General features: G+C 35.3%; 2 protein-coding genes across 2 annotated transcripts; both read left to right on the forward strand.

Annotated features, from left to right (window-relative positions):
• Window positions 1-1,754: 1,754 nt before the first annotated feature.
• On the forward strand, window positions 1,755-10,996 carry MONOS_2716 (putative Cytoskeleton-associated protein 5; the record flags this gene model as incomplete). Its single annotated transcript, XM_067872657.1, has 13 exons — window positions 1,755-2,069; window positions 2,128-2,519; window positions 2,603-2,765; window positions 2,960-3,224; window positions 3,385-3,472; window positions 3,560-3,720; window positions 4,000-4,207; window positions 4,323-4,392; window positions 4,476-4,564; window positions 4,631-4,788; window positions 4,971-5,144; window positions 5,221-5,533; window positions 5,594-10,996. The coding sequence occupies 13 exons, from the start codon at window positions 1,755-1,757 to the stop codon at window positions 10,857-10,859; spliced, it is 7,662 nt and encodes a 2,553-aa protein (XP_067736357.1). The 3' UTR covers window positions 10,860-10,996.
• A 3,007-nt stretch (window positions 10,997-14,003) lies between these two features.
• MONOS_18523 (uncharacterized protein) lies at window positions 14,004-14,472 on the forward strand. Its single transcript, XM_067871550.1, has 2 exons — window positions 14,004-14,072; window positions 14,122-14,472. The coding sequence occupies exons 1-2, from the start codon at window positions 14,021-14,023 to the stop codon at window positions 14,244-14,246; spliced, it is 177 nt and encodes a 58-aa protein (XP_067736358.1). The 5' UTR covers window positions 14,004-14,020; the 3' UTR covers window positions 14,247-14,472.
• The last annotated feature ends 489 nt before the right edge of the window (window positions 14,473-14,961 follow it).

Here is a 14,961-nt window from a genome sequence, read left to right on the forward strand (position 1 = left end):
ACAATACAAAATATTGTTATAAACTGGTCGTTTAATTTATATGTGTATTTTTTCAAAAAGAGAATTTGATATTGGTGATTATTTTTGAAATCATAAAATTCTTCTGAGAATTTATTTTTCAAAGGCAATTTGTCATTGAGAAGAGATTTCGTATTCAAATTGATAAATTATGACAACTATTTTTTTATAAAAATGAAAATTTTTGTTCAAATTTAGATGAAGATTTTCAGTTCATGTTTATAATGGTGGTAACTTTCAATAACTGTAAACAGTGGCATTATCTCAACTACAATTAATAGTTATATCAATATAGCAAATTATTTTTGAAAACTTCCTTTAATAAAATTTTCAAAAAATTTCAAACTTTCATCAAATTTCTGTTCCAACTCTCGAAACTTCACAAATAAGAAAATGATAACAGTCCCAAAGTTTTATCTTTAATTTAAGAAAAGTTTCGTGAGTGGGAACAGAAATATGATAAAAATATTATTTTGTGGTTTTTTTGAAAATTATACAAATGAAACTTATCAAAAAACTTATGACAAATAATCGTATGAAATCTTCTTAAATGATTCCAAAAAATTAAACAAAATAAATAAATTAATATATAAACTTATATACTAAATTTCTTGACAGTTTGGATGATTTATTGCGTAATCGAGAAATATTTTGTTTGAAAAAATGTCACTGATTTCTTTTTTATCCAAATTACAAAAAAAAAAAAAAAAAAAAAAAAAAAAAAAAAAAAAAAAAAAAAAAAAAGAATAATTAATAAAATTTGAAAGAAAAAAAATTTTCTATATGGGTGATTATTTTTGAAATCATATTTTTTCATTCAAAATTTTCTGTTCAAAAATTTATCTTGAATATTAACAAAAGAATACAGAAGAGTGAAAAGGCCTTAAAAACATCAACATCTTTATTTGAGCATGAAAATTTGTTCATTAAACAATTGTGATAAATATAAAAATTGTGGACAAAATCTTTTCCCAGTGACAAACAACCTTAAAAAAATGAACACCCCAAAAAAGTTATGATTTCAAAAATAATCACCCATATTTGGAAGATTTTTTTTAACATCATAAAAAAGATCAAAAATTGAAAAAATAAAATAAATTGTGGTACTTGTCGATCAATGAAAAATTTTGGGTTTTTTTTTTTTTTTTGTATTTGACTTTTGAAACTGTGAGTTGTATGTGTTTCATTAATATTTCTCCAAAAATAAATCAATTTGAGAATTATTACAATCGAATTTACAATTTTTCAAAAAAAAAAATTAAATAAATAAATAATTAAAAACTTGCTTTCGAAAAGAAAATAAGTCTTGTTCTCTATGGAATTGCTATTTTTTGTTAACTCTTCAATAATTTTGAAAACAAGAAATGGGATGAAATTTCAGGTTTTGTGAAAAAAACAAGAATTTGTTCCAAACTTTTTCTGAAATTATATCATAATAAGTCTTGTTATTTCATGCAAAAATACAGAAAATCGTTTCATTTAGAAAAACAAAAGAAATTATTCAGTGGAACAAAATTCAGAATGCAAAAAAATTTCTGCCAAATAGAAGAGATAAATAGTTATTTACTTGTTTCTTTGGATTCATCTTTCGTTGTAGCACATCATAAACTATAAAAACGAAATAAAAATTTTTTTTGGAGAAAAATTTTAAAAAAATAAACATAATGGAACGATCATATTTGAAATTAAATTCTGTTTTTTTGTAAAAGTCATTAGAAAACAAAGAAGCATTATTAATGTCCATAGAAAGCGTTTTAACAGCGTTAAACGAACAAGTTCAAGATATTCACAATTGGCGAAATATTCAGGAAATTGTGAGAAGTACATTTAAACTTATGAATGATATCCTTCAACATCAAGCAGAAGCCATTCGCCGTCTGGAACAGGAGAAAATTTCGCAATTTGAATACGCTGAAGGAATGAAGACCAAGGCAGATGCTGCTGACGTGAGCTTGAAGTTTGATGCAATTGGGAATGCTCTGAATGAAAAGGCTTCAACAGAAGATGTCGCTCACCACATGTCACTTAAAGCTGATAAAAATGCAGTTCAGGTGTGATGAATACTTGTCTTTTCCAAGCATTATCAAATTTTTATTTGAAAACAATAAGGAAATTACAAGTGAGTTACGCACTCAAATGGAAAGAAAAACAGAGAAAAATGACATTAAAATGCTTTCATCTAGAATTGACTTATTAACAGCAGAAGTGGCAGCAAAAGCAAATTCAGTCGATGTTGCAAGAGAAATGGAGTCGAAAGCGAATATTACAGAAGTTAACGAAGCCCTTGATACAAAGTGTGACAGAAAAATTTACGATGATCTAATGGCACAAAAGGCTTCAAGAACAAGTGTTAGTAATGCTCTGAAGCATAAGGCGAATGTTGTTAGTGTAGAAGAAGCACTTTCAAAACGGCCAACATTTGAAGAGATTGAAAACATGATGAAACAAAAAGCAGATGTTGGTACACTTCAACAGATTACTCAATCACGCCCAGACACAACGTTTGCTCTCGATTTTTTCCTTATATGAGATGAATTATTATCTAACCGTTTTTTTTTTTGAATAAAAATTTGGTGAAAAATAGAAAGATAAAGGCAATGCTTGATTCAGCGGTAGACGATGTACAGGGTCGAATGGAAAACGAATTAAAATTGGTTGGAGACGATATCAGAAAAATATCTCAAAAAATTGAATCAGATGGCCAAGTTGCAACAGCTAAAGCAGCTCAAGACGTTCGAGAGTTAAAAGTGTGAAAAATTTATAAAGAATATTCCATGAAATTGGATTGAAGAATTAGACGATAAAATCTTTTGACGAATCATTTTTTGTTTATTGAAAAGTTGATGATCAGAAATAATTTCATATTTAATTTCATTTTGATATTTATTAATGAGTTCATTCAATTTTCCGTAATATATTGTCTGCATTATTCTTTTATTAGGCTCTCATATCAACTAAAGTGGAACGAAACGAATTATCTGCCATGCGAGACTCGTTGGTACAATCCCAAAAAGCAGCTGCATTAACTTTAGGAGAGCAGATGGATTCTGCAGTTGGAGAACTTCAAAGAGGATTAGAAGAAACTCAAAAAGAATTGAGAGAAAGAGTAGGAGTGATGGCAACGAGAAAGGAACTTGCAGAAGAAGTGAAGGACAAAGTGGACAGGAACGAAATTGAAAGAATGATGAATACTAAAGTCGATAAAGGTATGCAATAAATTTTGAATAGAATATTTAATGCGACATTTTTTTGGATGCTGTTATTGCTCGATAAAAATAAATTGTCCATTTTCATTATTATGCTGCTTTTTGATAACACTGTAATGGATGTAACATCTTTTATTTGACTTATTTTAATGGAAAACAGACGAATTCCAGCAGACCATGGAAAACAAAGCCGATATTGCCGACGTGACTGAAGCATTAACTCTAAAAGCGAGCGCAGAAGATGTGAAGTGTGCATTTATAATGAAGAAATAATACATTAGAAAAATTTTTTATTAATATATATATAATTAATGCAACTATTCATTCTTTCAAAGAAAACTAACAGAGCAGACATCAACACATCGTGCCCACCTGAAGGCCATTCACAAAACACTTGAAACGAAGGCGTCTACAGCAGCTGTTGAAGATGTTGCTCAGGCAATTGAAAAGCGCCCATCGATGAATGATTTAAAAGCTATCAAAGAGGACGTCGTTTGTATGTATTTTAAAAAGTTTTTTTTTTTTTTTTTTTTTTTTTTTTTTTTTTTTTTTTTTTTTTTTGAATGGAAACGAAAGTTTGAGAAAAAATAAAAATGAATAATTTCGATAGAATGTCAAAACTTCTGTTCATTTTTATGCTTCTATACATTTAAATATTTTGAATATTTTGTTGTTTGATACTTGTTTTTCGCATATTCCTTCTTCAATCATTGAAAACTTATTAATATTTCAAAATTTGCTTCAATTCTTCATTTATAAACTTATTTTCAAATAGCCCCAGTAGAGTTTCGCACAGCGCTTGATTCACTCACAAAGGAAATAGAATCACGAGCCACTGTTGCAGACCTGCGTCAGAGCATTGTCCAGCAGAACGCAATCAACGAGACACTCTGCGGAGAGCAATGTGTTGGAAGGTGGGTTTGGAGAAGCGGAAAGGTCAAGTCCTCAGGATTGATCCCATGGAATGTCCAAGTTGCCAACAGGTATATAATTGCTTTTCTTATTTTCTATGTAAATTTTTATTTTTGTGCTCATGTGCTTTATTGTTTTTAATTAATGGCAATTAAATATAAAAATATTGCTTTTGTTGTACCTCAGCGCACCAGACGTTTACTTATGGGAAAAAGATAAAAGTGTTCTTGGGATTGTTCAACCTGGTCTTTATGAGGTTTCTCACATAATTTGATAATTGAGAATTATATTTCTCACTTTTTATTTATTTATTTATTTTTTTTTTTACTAAATTAACAGCTCACATTCGGATTTTATGCGAAAAAGAAACCATCCGTTCAGGTTTTGGTGAATGGAGAAGCAATTCTTTCTGCGGTAAATACTGCATCGTTTGCAAGCATTGTTCTTTTTCTTATTTATAACTTCATTCAATTTTTGAAAAATCTTATTAATAGATATGTTGTTCATCACTCTTCCGGAAGAATGCTGTCAGTTGGATCTCACCCAGCTGGAAATGTTACTGGATTAACAATGATCGATTTTATTGCGCTTCCCCCTTCAGCTAAAATTTCAATTTCTTACAGTGGAGAAGATGGAGCAGAGGGATTCATTGGTTTGAAAAAACTCTGCTAAATTCATTTCAATTCCATTATCATGACACATCACAACTCTCTTTGTGTTTGCTAAAGTAGTAATCACTATTATATATGTGTTTTCGTTTTCATTTAAAAAAATCAAAAATTCACAGATCTTAGTTTCCCAATTTTTCTTTATTAATCTTTGAATGAATGGAAGGAATTCCAGAACAAGCGGAAACAGAAATTGATCCAGATGTCCAAAAGGCGAGAGATACCTTGACATTAGTTGAGCGTATTTCCTCAAAAAATTGGAAAGTTCGAAAAGATTCTTATGAAGAGATAAACGAGAAAGTTAAAGATATAACTTCTTTTTCCGATTTAGAAGCAATTAGTTTGACTTATTTTCGATTATTTATTTTTTATTGAAAAATTTATTGATTTCATTTCGTGATATCCTTTTTAAACAGTTGAATTGATGCCATCAATTTCAGGAGAAACATTCGCAGCTGCTCAACAATCGGCATTAGATTGTATTTACTCACTAATTACATGCTGCCCAGATCCAACAAAGCTTCGCTTTCAAGAAATCATCACTAATGTTGTCAAAACAGGTTTTGGAAATGGCAGGCCTCCAATAAAACGAAAGACTGCAGACATCCTTCTTGAATCCATATTTCACGAACATGCGGAGTTGGTGTTGCCTGTACTTTGTTCAAAATCTGTTGACAAGGCAGTTAAAATGAGCATTCCTTCATTAAATTTCCTGACAGAAGCACTGAAGTGTGATCCCAAAAATTTATTTTTAATAAAAATTAGTAAATTTTTTTTTTTAAATAAAAGTACTTTTGGCCCAACAGTAATTCCTCCAGCTGAAATTGTGAAAGTTTTATGCACAAATGGGATTTTGGATAACAGAAACGGAGACGTTAGAAAAGAAGCAAATCTTTTGGGAGTGGAGCTTTTAAAATGGCTTGGGGATGGAGCAAAAGCAATGCTGAAATCGGTAAAACCACAACAAATGAAGGAACTAGAGGAAGCCTATGAAAAGACAGACAAAGCGCGTCCAACGCCAAAGCGTCAACTCAGGTCACAGGTTGCTCAAGCATCTGCCTTGGCTTCTTCTGATGAGGAGGCATCATCATCCTCAACACCTTCGCAAAAGGGATCTTCGTCCGCGCCATTGGCACCAGCAGGAGTTGATCTGTATGACGTTATGCCGCCGGTTGAGGTATTGCCTCGACTTGTCACCAAACAGTTCAACATTCACAAAGAAGCTCGCAATCCGAAATGGAACTTGCGAAAGGCTGCTTTCGATCAGGTGGCTGAAATCTGCTCTGTTCCGCATTTGGCTCAGGGAGATTACAGAGAATTGTTTCAGACGCTGCGAAATGGGCTGAACGATGCAAACGTGGCTGTGGTGTGCTCAGTGATCAACACATACACAAAACTTGCATCTTCACTCAGAAAAGGATATGTCAATGGGAACTGGGGCAAGACCATTCTTCCCATTTTGCTGGACAAATTGAAGGAGAAAAAAACGAATTTGATAACAGCAGTCAAAGAGCTGTGCATTTCGCTGTGCCAATATTGCATTTCTGCCGATGAATTGGCGACTGAGACGTCGTCAATCTTGTCTGTTTCGAAGGTGAAAGAGCAGAGATTAGAAATAACCCATCTGCTTTCCGAACTGATTCCGAAATTGAAAGACGAGTCGACTGGCCGTGTGAGGAACCTGAGCGAAAACGGACAAAGAGAAATGGTCGAGGCGATGGTGAAGATGGTGAACGAAGACGGCGACGGGAAAGCGAGAGAGAGCGCTGCCAAGTGCTTGGGCGTGTTGGGCGCCTATTTTGGAAGAGAGCTGGTGGAGTCGAAAATAACACATCTGACACCCGTTCGAGCTGCACTGGTCAGAAAATGCTTGGACGACGAGAATGCCGTCGGGCGCAGCGACTCTGCTGCATCTTCATCTCAAGTGCCCTCATCATCGTCACAGCCATCTTCGAGCATTTCTCCGCCTCCTCTTCCTCCGTCTGCCTCAAATGCATCCTCCTCAAAAGGGATCCATCGCACTCGTTCTTTGTCTCCTGCCCCTCAGAACAGCGCACTTGCATCGACGCTGTTGGGAACGATGACCAACGAAAAGGCAGGCCAAAGAAGCATTCCCACAATCCACGCCAGCAGAATCCCCACTTCAGGCATCAGAGGAAGAGGAGCGTCACAAGGCCAGTCGCTCTCGCTCAATGCGACACTTTCAGGAAACAAAGGAATGAACGAAGATATCTCATCATCTTCAGCTTCAGCTTCGGCTTCTGCATCTTCTTCTTTTAATGCAAGATCTCACTCCTCTTCACCTTCACCCTCTGTTTCTCCGTCTTTGCCAATCAGTTCTTCATCTTTAGCAGGCAGAGTTGAGATATCACAGGAACTGAACCGTCTGATTCCTGCGCTGAGCTCGCCAAAATGGTTCGAGCGGAAAAAGGCGCTGGATGAAGCAATGAAATGCATTGAGTCAACGCAAAAGCAGTGCAGCATTGTGGGGCTCAGTGAGTTCATATCTGAGCTGAGCCGCTGGCTGACAGACAGCAACCGCATCTTTGTCCAGGAGTGTGCCAAGATGTCTTCTCAGCTGGCGCTCAATGTCGGGACAGGAATCGCCTCACACGCCAAAGTGGTTGTGCCTCCTCTTCTGCAGCTGCTGAATGACAGCAACACGCGTGTGAGAGAGGCCGCGCTGCAGGCGCTCGACGAATGGGCAGTCCAGTGCAGTTTTGTGAGGCTGATGCGCTTTTTGCCGGCTGTTCTGAAGAAAGAAGGCGCAAATGGAAGAAGAGAGGTGCTGGGCTGGATGAATGCACAGATGGCACTTCTCAACGCTTCTCTGCAGAAAGAGCACTCAAACCAGCAGGCAAACGAGTCATCACAGCCAGACAGCCGATGCCCCTCGCCTTCGCTTTCGATCTCAACAAATCCAGGACTGAAAGCAGAGTATCTGCAGCACTTGCGCGAGTGCCTGCCGTGTGTTGCTCCGCTCACAAACGACAGAGACCCGCAGATCAAACAGCGGGCGCAGCTGGTCCACGCCGAAGCAACCAGACTGATGAACGAAGAGGAAGAGGAAAAAGAGCATCAAGCATCGCTCTCGCGCCAGGGGTCGCTTCAGCCGATGGCTCATTCCTCTTCTTTTTCTGTTTCGTCTCAAAAATTGTCTTCTTCTGTTTCCTTTTCAGACCAAGTTTTCTCTCAGCAGCAGTCTCAACCGTTATTTTCATTTGGATCGCAGTCAAATGGACATCCATCAAGTTTGGATCAAAATCCGCCTCGCACTCTGACCAGCCCTGTTTCCACAACAGCACTCGAATCATTTCTGCCTTCAGCCACATCGTCCTCTGCTTCTTCTGTCATTAACATTGCATCTGATCCAAACTTGCTATCAGCTTCTGCTTCTGCTTCTTCTGATTCAAGATCTTTTCAATCGCTGAAAGCAAGCTTTGGTTCTCAGCATTTACACAACATGCCTTCGGCATCTGCTTCTTCAAACATAACAATTTCTTCATCCTCTTCTTTACCTTCTTCGTCGTCTTCTTTTTCTTCTTTGCCTTCGCTCAGTCAAACCTCATTGACTCCATCGTCGCTCTGTTCAAGCACACTTTCTTCTCTTTTGCTTCCTTCGATGATGGATCCTTCGCTTTCTTCATTGCCTGACGACTCATTTGATGGTAATTGGCAACCCTCAACGTGGCTGGCAAACGCTCTGCTTATCTTTTTCCCGCCAGACTTCTTCGCTTCTTCTCCTTCAATCACCAGCTTTATCTCCTCATCTGCCTCTTTTCCTGCTTCCTCAGTCTCGTTTTCTCTGAAGCTGAACTGCGATGTGCATCGTGCCTTCAAATTCCACAAAAAATACGGCGTGATCTCACAAACACCCGAAGGCGAAGCAATGGACGGCGTGCGCTCCACGTTAGCTGTCGTATTTGCTTTCCATTTCCGCTCTTTGATTTCTGCTCTTTCAGAAGTCAACCGCCTTTCGTCGTCTGCATCGGTTGCAGCACAAACAACCGCCATCAGCCAAACCTCAGCGTCATCCACGGGATTCCACACGAACGACCCGTTTTTGCGTCTTCTGCGCTATGCGAGCAACTCCATCCTGATCACCTTTGCCACTCAAACACGCGGGGCGTCTTTGTCGCTGGAGGCTACACAGCACTGCATAGACACTTCACTCATTGCGTTGCTGTCGAAGTCGATTGCGGGGCTGAAGCACGAAGCAGCGCCCTTTCTGAAGCTGCTTAATAACACTGCCATCCACATCATTGACTGTGCCCATCTCACACATTCACTGAGGACACTCCTGGCTGCGATGGAGGCTGTGACCTTTGGAGCAGGCGATGATCAGCATCAGACTCAAAGGCTGCTGCAGCTGCCTGTAAAGATTGATTCTTTGGTGAAAAAGGAGGAAAAAGCAAACGAAACATCTCAAATGAATAATGAGCAATCTGAATTGAATTTGTCATCATCATCATCTTCTTCTTCTTTGGAACAATCAACTTTATTCACAGAAATAGCAACTCAGCTTTCTTCATATCTTCCGCTTCCTCCGATGATCAACAGCGAAACAAATCCTGAAGCCGAGTCCCAGCTCATCTATCGATGCTTCACCAAGTTGCTGAGGAGGATTAAACCAGAGAATTATGGACATATCCTTTTGGAAGAGACACTCAGTGACTCAGATGTGCTGATGAGGAAGCTGTGTATTTGCGCATCGCAAAGAAAGAGTAAAGACAGTAACTCTTCTATTTCATTTGCGAAAGAGAATGAAGCGCAAAAAAGTAATGAATATTCATCAGTGGTTCTGCCTTCCAATTCATTGTTATCTCAAAATACTGACAGTTTATTGAGCAATGAAGAAATACTGAATGATATTCGAGTAATAAAAACTCTTTTATATTGCTTGCTGGAGGCTTCTCCGAATGACAAAGGAGAGAAAGTGCTGATTGCGCTGAAGAGCAGTCCAATCCAGCCTCCATTTGTGTTGCCATGTGTGGTTGAGGAGATGAAGGTGCTGTATGGTGCCGAAGGAGAAGCTGTGTGGAAGGCGATCAGTGAAGGTGAAGATTCCACAGTGAAGGAATGGAAAAAAATTGTGGAAGAATTCAAAGAGGAACAAAGCAGTAATTCAATTGAGAAAGAAGCGAAAACAGCAAAACCCGAATCATTTCTTGTGTTCTCGCAAGTAGATCTTATTCCATTTTCAAAGAAAAGTTCATCATCATCATCATCATCATCTTCTTCTTCTTCAGTATTGCCCCAACAACACGAGAAAAGAAGTGATTCATCAGCCACTTCACAGCCAATCAATCACACACCAATTCCAACAGCTTCAAGTTGCTGCTCTGTCTGCGAACCAAACGTAACCCCTTCTGTTTCAGACGTCGCAAAGGCAGTGAAAAAAACATTTTCAGAGCTACTTCAGGAAAAAAGTAAAGAAAATGAAAAAATTGATTTGAAGTTGACAACAGAGCCTTTGAAAGTGAGTGGCACAGATAATGTGAATGAAAGTGCAAACAAAGAAAATGAAAGCGATAACCTGACTGATTTAAAAGAAGAAATAGAATTGAAAGCAGAAAGGAAACTTCCATTATTCTTGGATGAAAGCGACGACAGCAAAATGCTGCGAAGAAAGCCAACAGCAGAAGAAATGGAAGAGCTTAACAAAATCGAGCAATTATACGCAGTAGATTCTTCATCAGCAGCATCAACTTCTTCGTCTTCATTCCTCTCATCCACAATATCTTCAGCAAACATATCAAAGGCGAACAGTTCACTTTACATGCTTCTCAAAACAAACCCTGATTTGGATTGGCTCTGTTTGTTTGGCCAGAAAATTGGAAGTGACAGAATGCGAAGTGTTGTTAAAAGACAGCTTCAGGTGATGTGGGAAGAAGACTCTGAACAAGAAAATACAACTCAAGTGAATGTGATATCAGATTCAAAAAAAGCAGAAAAAGAACAGCAGGAACTTCAGAAGTCGAATGAAGCTGAAAATAAGAATGAGATGGAAACTTTACGTGAAAGAATTATTGCTGCTCAGCAAAAAGCCGAATGACTTGCATTTTTTATTTAGAATTTAATTGTCTTTTTGAAAAACTAGAAAATAAGTATTTTTATATTTTTTTAAAATTGTCGATTGTATTTTTATTTACATACAGAAAATTACTTACAAAATCAAATGATAAATATCTATTTTTATGTGAAAGATGGTATAACGAAAGAGAATTTTTTTTGTCAAATGAGTGCTCTTCAAAAAACTGATTTTCTGATACTTAGCGGTTCAAGAAGAAAAATACTGGATTTGAAAAAGAAGAATTCTTAATTGAAAAAATTAAAAATGAAATATTCTGACGAGGTATTGAATTTGCAATTGTCATGCAACATATAATAATAGCATTAATAACGTTCAATATTGATTACTCTATCCTTCATAAAGATAATTGTTATTGATCCTCTCATATTCCAGTCAAGAATTGTTTTTTTAATTTTTTTTCCTTCTTTTGTTCTCTGATTTTTCAAAATTTGAAGATGCTGCTTAAATCTGTAACTTCATGATGAAAGATAGAAACAGAAACCATTTGAGCGCAATTAGATGAATGAGCGAGATGGCTGAAGGAAGAAACACAGAATAGAGAAAGAACATTTCATTAACTGCAAGCAATAAATCATTAGAGGAAGATCGAGACTGAAAAAGGAAGGTTATTGGTTGACTATTGATGCTTACACATAATTTTTAGTTGCCTTATTACATTTTTCTTTTCTTTTATGTTTTCTTTTTCATTCAATCTTTCTGAAATTTCATTTTTGATAAAAATCTCAGACTGTCAAATGTCATTACGTTTTCCATTATTGATTGTTGAAGTTCTTTCAAAACTGCATCAAGAGCTCTTCCTAAAAGAAAACAATCTGCAACAACCAATTTTGTTTGTTTTTTCACGTTTTCTTCAAAAATATCAAAAGAATTAATTTCAAAAAATATGTGAAAATCTCCTGCTGATCTGCACAACCTCGTCAAACATACAATCAATGTGATACACTTCTCATCTTGTGACGCATTATTAACAAACAAACTGTTAATTGAATTCATCCATCATCAATAGTCCTTGCATCTTTCATTTCCTCCTCTTTTTTGTTCCTCTTTTTCACTCTAATCAACACTTTTTCGATAGCTTATCCAATTCTCTTGATGCTTCTCTTTTAAAATGCAGCTCACTCACAACCACATTATCTTGGCTTTTGTCAGTGACTAATATGTAAATCAAAAATTGTCAAGCTAATTGATTTGCAAGTTGCGTCAGATTGTGATGTTCCCGACGATATTTGATGATTTCTGCAATCTCATTTAGGAAATGCTCTTTTTCCATTTTAAAATCAAAAAAATTATTTCATCAATAAGGAAAGAGAAATGCTCATTTGCGAAAGTGAATGAGAATAAAAGCAAGAATATGTGGTATTTGATATTTTGAAACAAATTCAGATATATTTAATATTTGCATTTGTTTCAAGACGGCTTACGGATTATTTCGGAAAAAAAAATAATGATTAAAATCAAATCAATGATTGATTGAGGAAAAGCCATTTAGGCCTGCTTCAGCTGCGAAACATCAATAGTTTAATAATCGATGAAACAGCAACAATAACGGATATCCGCTTTTTTCTTTGGGCTCATCAAACACTTTGGACAGATAAAGTTGATTTCTTTCAGCTGAAATGTCATGGAATGAAAAATGCAGAAAGGAAACTCAGCCTGACTTCATGATAGAAGAATACCAGCCAATATTTTTTTCATCATAATTATTTGTGTAATTGCACAATGAAACTGAAAGAGATTTACACATAGCGACTTTTACTGATCTATGACAATAAAAGAGCGATGAAAGTGCGAATTCGAACACAAAGGATTCAAAGGTTAATATATTATATTTTTTTGAACGGATAAGAGACTCATCTTCAACTAAAATCGATTGTTCCTGTTCAATATGGCACGCGAGAATGAAATGACATTTATTTGAACATCTCGTTTTCACAATTGACACGTCTCCAATAAATAAAGAAAATCATTATTATTTTTCCGTGTCTCCAAAACAATTCACAAAATGAACAGTCAGCAATATTGTTCATAAGTCCGCTTCAAAGCGCATCTCCTGTAACAACAGCATTCATGTTTGTTGAACAAACTGATCATCACAATCTTTTCACTTTCATTCTTTATCTGATTCTTCTGTCCAGACACAAAAATCAGAATGGAAACAATCGGGTGCGACAAGCGCTTACCTTTTTGAATCATGGCTTTCATAAAACAATTCAAACTGTCATCCTTCTTCTTCACATCATCATCTTCAAAAGAAAGAAGAAGAAAGGCTTAAAAATATTATTGTTGTTTATTAAATATGCTTATATCTGTTTTTCAAATCAATCAATGAAACTGCATGAAGCATAAAAGGAAGATGAGAAATGAATGAACAATTCATTTTTTACGAAAATTTTCAAACTTATCATTTGAATGACTCTTCATTTGTAACAAAAAAATATACACGACAGTTAAAGATAGTTCACTTTCAATCAGTTTCACTTGTTTGAAGATGGGTGTAAATTCTGGGCTCATTGACTTGATGTTCATTTAAGAACATTTTCTATCTCCATATCTTCTAAGTTCAAAATGAAAAGCTCATCGAACATACAGGAACAATGACGGAACAAAATAATTTTTCGTTTTTCAAACAGGAGTCAAAATAATGATGCAAAAACAAAAAATCAACAATTCAAAAAGCCTTATATTGGGCAGACCGATATTATTGAGATGAACGATACAAAATCAAGTTGGTCAACAGAAGCTAAATATTAGCTCGGGAAGTGCATTCAGAGGTATCAGGAACTTGAAAAGAGCTTCACAAAGATAAGCAATCGATTTTGGTTAAATTCAAATTTGAAAAACAATAGACTCACATATAGGATTAAATATTGATATCCAAAAAAGAAATATAGGTTATACCCGTGAAGAAGCATTTGACTGACATGTGTAATTTGAAACAGTTTTTATCATTTCCAGCAAATTTTTTCCTAAAAATTATAAAATCTTTCAGATGCATTAAGTTTGAATGATAACACCTTCGAGTGGACTTCGTTGCTAAAAATGAGAGAAATGGTTTGCATAATAAAAAAATTATCAGTTTCACAAAACTGGATCAAATATACCAATACTTTTTTCAGAGAGATATGGGAAATAAAGTTACAATTCCTGTTACAAAAGTGGAACAAAATGTGGACAGTGTGATTATCTATTATTGATAAAAAAATAATTTTGATAATTTTGTGAGAAAAAGAAAACGAAGATATATTGGACGAAGCAAATAAGGATTTCGATGAACAAACCAAAGATATTCAAGCGGATTTAGATGCTTTATATGACAATTCCGATGCGGACATAATGTGCGACTATTAACATCAGACTTATTTAGAAAAATAAGTGACAGTTAATTTTCACCTTTTTTCGACAAATTTGAAAGAAAGTTGTAATGAACATAAATGACAATGCACATTTTTTTCATTGCATTTTCTAAGAGTAGATAGAGTTTTTTTCACCTTTCTTACGATGAGATTAATTTTTCATTTGAATTTTTATTTTTTTTCTTTGAAATGATAATATTAAAAAAAAAACAAAATTATATAAATTTCACATTTATTTGAATAGGTTAAATATATGTTTTTTTTTCAAGAAGATTGTTTTCAGAAAAAAACAATATTATTCTTTTTATATTATTACACTAAATTTGATCCAAAATAATGTTTCATCGTTTTTGCGTGAGTGGAAGGATTGAAGAGATTGATCTTACGCTAATTCAAGGTGATTGCTTAAGTTATTGCAACATTGAAAACGATAAAATTAATAATAAACTAGAAAGAGAGAGTCAAGCAAAATCTCTTCTTGACGAACAAGAAATCGTAAGAAAAGATCTTGAGAATAAGCTGACAAATGCTTATCTGAAAAGTGGAGATGCCGTTGCATTTTCTGATGCATCAAGAAGATTGCAGCTTCAAGATTCTTCTGAAAAGATAAATCCAATTCAGAGTGATATGGATTCATTGATAAGTTCGTTAAGAATGCAGATCAGTAATTTAAAATCGGAAGAAGAGATTTATGAAGATACAGTTAACCC

This window comes from Monocercomonoides exilis (assembly GCF_001643675.1).
Source record: "Monocercomonoides exilis strain PA203 chromosome Unknown scaffold1-2713096, whole genome shotgun sequence".
Lineage (NCBI taxonomy): Eukaryota > Preaxostyla > Oxymonadida > Polymastigidae > Monocercomonoides > Monocercomonoides exilis.

Excerpts from the sequence above, each read along its gene's own strand:
- MONOS_18523 (XM_067871550.1), top strand. The coding sequence starts at position 14,021 with ATGGGAAATAAAGTTACAATTCCTGTTACAAAAGTGGAACAAAATGTG. Across the intron at positions 14,073-14,121 it reads AGTGGAACAAAATGTGGACA|AAAAAGAAAACGAAGATATA; the intron begins GTGTGATTATCT and ends TAATTTTGTGAG.